We start from the raw sequence: 7,934 nt of genomic DNA on the forward strand, positions 1-7,934 counted from the left end.
CTCAGCCCCTTCCTCTGGTTCAGGCAGAAGCAGCTGCACGCAGAGCCGAGCCGAGATAACCCTGCTATCTAAATACGTCTGGGGCAGTGCTGTTCGAGTCCCTCTGCCAGGCTCTCTGTTGTACCCGATCTGTTTCTTTATTTGTTTATTTAATACAGTTTTAAATAGCATGGACAAAGGTAAACTTCACAATAGAACCAGCGGACAAAGGAAAACTTTACAATAGAACCAAGTACGTTACATAAGGCGATTACACGCTAGCAAGTTACAAGTACAATCAGGATGATTAAAAAAGTAAAAAATAAGATAAGACGTGGCAAAATTAGGTTAATGCAGGTATAGAATACATATTTACAACGTTGTGATATTTGTGCTGCACAACAATGCAGACTTTCTCTTATTTTACTGTGGCCTCAGCTGTGACTTCATCCACCAACAGCCTCGAGTCAGCACCTTATAAATATGGATAAAAAATTTGCTAATAATAAACGTGCAACTAAACGCAGACTTATTTATTCATTTTTCGGTTTTTAGGTCCTGTCTAAGACAGAGATAATTAATTACCCCCTCCTCCCAGTCATTGCAATTGAGGTGCTGTTATCTTACAACAGGAACAAAGCAGGAGAATCCTGAAAGCCAGCCCCACCTCTCTACATGCCAACATATCGACACTACAAAGAGGAAGATTTTGAAAATTAAACGGGGGTTGTAGTAACTGGGCTATTTTCCATGGTTGGTATTTTTACTATAGAATGTGGAATGTTTGTATGTCATTGGAATGTGTATTTGTACTAGAGCTTGGAATGTACCTAGGTCATTCAGAGATAGCCTTGCATTACTGCTGTATGCACCCTTTGGGAGGGAGGGGTGAGGGGGGGTGAGCAGACACCAGACCAAATTGAGGGTGTGCAAAAGGCCGCTTTTATTGAAACAGGTGCATATTTACAACAATACAAACCTGGCAAACGCCTCACAAAACTAGTCCTCACTAAATAAGATGTTACCTTACAACCCCAAACGTCAGGCCCGTCCCTAACACGTCACAAACCCCGCCCCCACCCAGCACAACATAATTACAATTCAAACAATACCAAAACCTGATAATCATTTAAATATCATCCCAACCCACCGCATAACATCACATTCCAAAAATTACCCACCAACAACTTACATTACCCAAAACCTTGTAACCACCCCACGAAACAACTATTTAAACTTTTCCAGTCATAGCCCAACTTTAGCAAAATCCCAACAACCTTCATGTCCCTGCTGACCAAGAACGCCCAATTTCCGCACGGCACCTGTTCCAACCGACAATGAACAAAAATTTTTACCCCATATCCACCTGTTCCGACAAATGACCCGAAAATTATGGAAGACATAACTAAATAAATAAATAAATGGATTTAAATAAATAAATAAAAGACCCGGGGGAAAAGGAAACAGAGCTAAACGAAAATAGGGAGGGAGGGAGGGAAAATTTTCCAATTAATCTAATGAGCTCCCGGCCACCAGGTCATTCAGCCTAAAATGGTGGCCGGGAGGAGGAGCCAAAGAAATATATAAGTGGGCTCCCTCAGTAGGAACCGAGGGAGCCCAAAACAAGCCCAAAAGCAGCCCAAGGCTGGCGCTCCGAGGACACCCCCCCCCACTAGCCCCTCCCAATCAGCCCGGGGGTGGGGACCTCCCTATGGTCGGCTGCCCCCCCCCAACCCCCCCTTGGGAGGGAGGGGTGAGGGGGGGTGAGCAGACACCAGACCAAATTGAGGGTGTGCAAAAGGCCGCTTTTATTGAAACAGGTGCATATTTACAACAATACAAACCTGGCAAACGCCTCACAAAACTAGTCCTCGCTAAATAAGATGTTACCTTACAACCCCAAACGTCAGGCCCGCCCCTAACACGTCACAAACCCCGCCCCCACCCAGCACAACATAATTACAATTCAAACAATACCAAAACCTGATAATCATTTAAATATCATCCCAACCCACCGCATAACATCACATTCCAAAAATTGCCCACCAACAACTTACATTACCCAAAACCTTGTAACCACCCCACGAAACAACTATTTAAACTTTTCCAGTCATAGCCCAACTTTAGCAAAATCCCAACAACCTTCATGTCCCTGCTGACCAAGAACGCCCAATTTCCGCCACCCAGAAAAGAGGGGGGGAAGGAATTACCCTCCTCTCTTTCTGCCCCCCAAAACTAACCTACCAAGGAACCAGAAAAAACCTCAACCCAAAAAATGTTGAATCTTCAAACACCTGGAGAGCACCTCTCGTAATTCCAATAAATATAAATCCATCCCTATCCGAGACAAATGAACACCATCGCTGCGAAAAAACTCCATAGTGTCATAACGGATGTCCTTATGTAACACCCACCCAAAACCCAGATCTCTACAAAAACGGGAAACCTCCAAATTCAACTTCCTTCGCGCCTTATCAACCGCCCTAGGCTTGATCGCACCCCTCCAGGTTCTTCTAGGGACCAACTCCGTCCATAAAACATGGCAGCCCGCCCATTGTTGACGAATAAGGGAAAGATCCTTCTTCATCGCTCTCAATAAAACCACCCCTTTCACCCCACAAAGGTCATTCTCACCGAGGTGCAAGAGCAACACATCAGGACAAATACCCCCCACCAACCAGGAATTCAAGGCCGGAATAAGCTCCCTCCAGATCATACCTCCCTTCCCCTTCCACACAACATTAAACAGACGAGAATTAAAACCAAGCGTGGGACCAAAATAGCTTCTTATCGCTTGATCTTCCGCGCGCCTAATGAAGGAATGTCCCACTATCCAGATCGTCATGACAGAAGAACGGGGGCCGGCCACTGAACCTGAAAAAGAAAAGCAGCATCAAACTCAAGAAAAATTATCATCCGCAGGCGCCAAAACAGGATCAGTACGCACATTGCGCCTAAAACAGTTGGAGGACCAACGCCCTAAAGACATAATGTCCGGCTGCGACCAACCCCTGTTATGAGCTTCCGTTGCTGCCCCAATCCTGAAAGAATGCGTACCATACTGTCTCTCATCCAAGCCAATGAAACGCAGCGCTTTACGCAAAACCATGCGCAGTTGATACTCAGTCACCCTGGAACCATCCATATGTTGAAAAACAGGGCCCTCAAAGGCGGCCCCCGAACAGTCCCGCAAACGCCTGGCCCACCTCAAAGGACACGTCTCAGTAGGGGAAGAAGCTTCCAGCCAAATGCCCCTCCCCCTGCTGTGTTGATCAGTTTTTGCCCGAGCCAACCAGACGTGCAACCCTGTCTCCAAAAATCGAACATTCCCCCACCCCACCCCAAAAGTAACTTTCGATCCTAGTAACTCAGAAACTCTGAAAGCACCAAAAAACATCCAAACCATAAGAGTAGAAAACAGACAAACCTCAAACTCATTCAAACAAACTGAGGGCAAAACCTGCAAAACTCGGGCCAATGTCTGCCAAGACAAAGGTTGACGAACCATGTGTTCCCTACCCCTCTCCCTAGACCAACCTTCCAGCATGCGCTTACCCACCTCCCCTGCTGAAGGAGAATAGCCCCACAGTAATTTGCCCATGAACGCAATACCAGCCAATTTTCCAGCAATCGTCACACGTGTCAAACCCCTGTCCATCAAGTGAAGAATGAACTGTACCACATCTTCAGAACGTCTCCAGCCCGGAGCGCGCCAGCCGGCCCCAGATTCCAAAAACTCTTTCCAGGCCAATGCATACGCTGCCCTAGTGGAAACTGCGAACGAACCTACCACCAACTGCAAAACCCTGTCTCGCCTACAGTCCACAGATGTTCTGGCATGCGGGTCGGCGTCCTGTCCACCTCCGAGGCTAGCCCATGGAATCTCTCCCACTGCGAACGAGACAAAGCATCCGCAATGTCATTGTCCACCCCAGGAATGTGTAAGGCCTTAAAACTGATGTCATACGTCAAGCATCCCAACACAAAGACTCGCAAGAGCTTCAAGATGTGAGCATCCCTGGCCGACTGCCGATTGATAATGTCCACCACAGCATTATTATCAATTCGAAACAGCACTTTTTTGTGAGCAAGCTTCTGACCCCACAAAGTCAACGCCACCACCACAGGGAAAAGCTCAAGGAAGGCAATACTCCTGCCTCCGTTCTTCCACGCAGCAGGCCACTGTTCAGCGCACCATCTGCCCTGCCAGTAAAGACCGAAACCATCACTGCCCGCAGCATCTGAAAAAATTTGGACGTCCCAAATCCAATTCTCTTCTCTGTACAGAGGAATACCATTGAAAGAGTGTAAAAAGGCTACCCACATCCGCAGATCCTCCTTAACACCTGCTGACAAGCGGACGTGATGGTGAGGTAAAAACTGACCAGACAGAGCTCTACCCAGACGCCTGCAAAACGTTCTACCTGCCCTGACCACCCTACAAGCAAAATTAAGATGGCCCAGCAGCACCTGAACTTCCTTCGCTGTCGCCTTTGCCTTGTTCAACATAACATGTAAGAGGTCCAACATTTTTGCTTTTTTATCCACTGGTAAGCGTGCCTCCATAACAATAGAGTCAATTTCGATCCCCAAAAAAGACATGGTCGCGCAGGGGCCCATTGTCTTTTCCGGTGCCAACGGCACACCTAAAAATTCCATCAGAGTTTGGAATGTTCGCAAAGCATTCTGGCATGCTGAGGAATTGGGAGCGCCTACAAAAAAGAAATCATCCAGGTAGTGAGTCACAAGCTGGTGTCCTGACGTGTCGGTGAAAAACCATTGGAGAAATGTGCTAAAGGTCTCAAATAACGCACAGGAGATGGAACAACCCATTGGTAGAGCCTTATCAACATACCACTTCCCTTGAAATTGAATCCCCAAAAGATCCCAATCCCCAGGATGTACTGGCAATAAACGGAATGCATATTTGATGTCACATTTTGCCATTGCCGCACCAGTGCCGGCAGAGACAACCAGGGCCATGGCCACATCCACTGAAGAATAAGACACTGAAGCAGCCTCACCATCAATGAAATCGTTAACCGACGAGCCCTCCGGCCATGACAAATGTTGAATCAAACGAAATTGCCCAGGCTCTTTTTTAGGTACCACACCAATTGGGGAGACAATAAGATTTTCCAAGGGCCAATCATCAAAAGGACCCGCCATCCTTCCCTCACGCACTTCTTTGTCCAATTTGTCTTGCACCACCTCGGGATGTTCATTGGCTGACAAAAGATTCTTTGACCACCGCCGCAACCGCGGCCCTGTGTAACCAAGTCGAAAACCTTCCTGAAAACCATCCAACAATAACTTAGCAGCCTCGACATTCCCATAACCCCTCAGAGCCACAGCCAAGTGAAAAGGATTAACTGGCGTATGAGCCTTTGGGCCCAGTTCCAGAAGTGTTTTCCCCCCCCCTGTTAGGTTGAGGCTGCTGTGCAGGAGCAGGGGCATTGGCCGTCTGCTGTGACCACTGTCTGCCCCCTGTAACACGAGGCCCCCAACACCTGGACAGTGGGTGCGTTCTACCACATTGGGAGCATTCGTGCCTAAATTTGCAATACTCTCTGGGGCAATATCCTCTGTTAAAATCCCAACAGGTCCCATTGGCAGATTGGACTGACGCAGCTGCACCCACCCCTCCCCGAGTGGGCTTACCCTGAAAGGGCTGAGAAGGTAATGGATACCCGCTAGCTGTGAAAATCGTCTTACCACCCGCCGATGCTCCCATAGTGTGTTGCCACAAGTCATTATCCAACTCCCCCCACTTCGCTTCAGGATCCCAAGCCATCCGAGCCCGGAATTCCTCCTCGTACTGTGACCAGGCATAACCACTGCCAGTAATCTGCGCCTTTCTGATCACATCCATATACTTAAAAAGGGCCACACAGCGCTCAGGGAATTTCTCACAGTACACGCTAGCATATATAAGAAATGCCGCTGTCCAGTTTTCGATGGTCAAAGGAACCTTTGGGCGCTTGGCCAACTCGTACTCTTCCTCCTTAGACCCCTCCTTAGACCTAACTTCTCTATGTAAGAGCTTCAATAATTCCACATACTCCCCCTTCCAAATCCTTTCCTTAGTGGACAGCATTAAATGAGCGCCCAACGGTTTTGTGACGCCCATGTAAGGCAATTTCTTTATTTTAAGCTCCTTGCTGTGTGGGGGATCCTTACCTACCTCCATGGGCTCCGTAACAGTCCCAGAATCCACCTTAGAACCCACACCCCCGTCACTCGTACCCACTCCTTGATCCTTAACATAACGACCTTTGTGGAGCTTAAGATCCACACCCTCTGAAGGAGGATCCCCCCCCGTTCCAACAGATACCATCAATGGCTTGTCCCGCGGCCCAGCAAGCTCACCTGGATTCAATAAAGGAAGTTGAGCCGGCCTCGCTCTCCATGCCATCTGTTCAACATCGTCGCCTGTCCGAGGAACCCTCACCGCGGGGCCGCTCTCTCGATTTGGTCTGGAAACTGTAGTTCTTGGACGCACCACCACCGGTGCCTGTAAAACATCATCAGAAGCGTGAAAAAGCCCCCCCCTTGCACCCTCAGCACGTATCTCGCCCTCCTCAGGGCTCTCCTCATCGTAATCTAAAACCAAAGATTCCTCCAACCTAGGAGGGGCCAACACCTTTGACGGACTTTTGAAACCAACCTGGGCCTTACCAGCCCGTACTGACACCTGAGGCGGGGGAGCCGACTGGACCCGTCTGTACTCCCCCGAACGTTGACCAGTTTTGTACACCTTAACCAACGATGAATCCCTTTTTTGATGAGAAGAAACATTTGGGGCCAGCGAGGACGCGCTAGTCCTGCTTCTGCCAACCCCGCCGATATCCAGAGAACCTGACAATGGGGCCAGCGAGGACGCGCCGGGTCCGCTTCTGCCAACCCCGCCGATACCTGTAGAAAGAGAAGTTGGGGCCAGCGAGGACGCGCCTGACCTGCTTCTGCTGACCGCGCCGAGATCCTGAAAGGAAGACGTTGGGGCCAACGAGGTCGCGCCTGACCTGCTTACATTGACCGCGCCGGGGTCCCTCGCCGGTACGGGGTATGCCGCGCCAGGCTCCACCCTCCCTTCTCCTCTGTGTAACTGGGCCGCACTCCACCCTACCAAGTCTGCCTCTCCACGACGCTCTCTGACCTGCAAAGAAAAAGGCTGAACTGATGTGCCGGGACCCTTACTACCAGGACGGCCAAAACTATCAACACCACTAGCCATACAAAAACTAGAATCCTGAAACTGCACTTGACCAACCTCCCGAGAAATAGACCCCTTAGACCGAACCGACAACCCCCGCCGAGGAGGGGAAGGCTCCACTTCCTCACCACCACTACTCCAGTTCAACAGCTCCTGAACAATCTTAGACGCAGGTCCCGATGCCAGTCCACCCTGCCCTTTCTGCTGGTTATCAGAGCGGGGCTGCTCCATCCTCCCAAGCGATCTGCCCCCAACAGGCAAACCCGGAAAACTCAAAGTGCCCCCAAAACCACTCAGCATATCAGTCCCCTGGATGGGTGCAGCCCTGCCCGCATCACGAACCCCTTCTGCCCAGGAAGGAAAAACATCCAAACCCTCCCAAGATCTAGCACCCACCTGCCTATCGCCACTCTCCTGCAGAGGAACATTAACAGCACCACCCACAGAAGGCTCGATGAACCCCCTGCCAGACCCAGAGACATCCTGTGGATCACACAACAAAACACGACCAGACTGCTGTCCCAGCAAACCGCCCCTGCCCTCCTTTCCACCTGCGCCCACTCCCCCTCCCCAACAGAACCACTGAGCACAGAAAGTACCTCCCCCCGGGTTGAGGCAGGGGGGAAAAACAACAGGAGGCTATATGGCACAAAAGCAGACTGTACTGCACCACAGGCAACATCACTAGCATGCAAAACCTCCCCAGAAACACGGGCCGGCGTCGAAAAGCGATCACCACCAG

At 49.9% G+C, this 7,934-nt stretch overlaps 1 protein-coding gene across 1 annotated transcript; it reads right to left on the reverse strand.

Moving 5' to 3' along the window:
- Positions 1-2,242: 2,242 nt before the first annotated feature.
- Positions 2,243-7,492, reverse strand: LOC147747163 (uncharacterized). Its single transcript, XM_086936170.1, has 2 exons — positions 6,349-7,492; positions 2,243-2,853 (listed from the first exon to the last, which is right to left on the reverse strand). Exons 1-2 carry the CDS (start codon positions 7,490-7,492, stop codon positions 2,243-2,245), a joined length of 1,755 nt encoding a protein of 584 aa, XP_086792296.1.
- Between the last annotated feature and the right edge of the window lie 442 nt (positions 7,493-7,934).

The sequence above is a fragment of the Lissotriton vulgaris genome, chromosome 1_1 (assembly GCF_964263255.1).
Source record: "Lissotriton vulgaris chromosome 1_1, aLisVul1.2, whole genome shotgun sequence".
NCBI lineage: Eukaryota > Metazoa > Chordata > Amphibia > Caudata > Salamandridae > Lissotriton > Lissotriton vulgaris.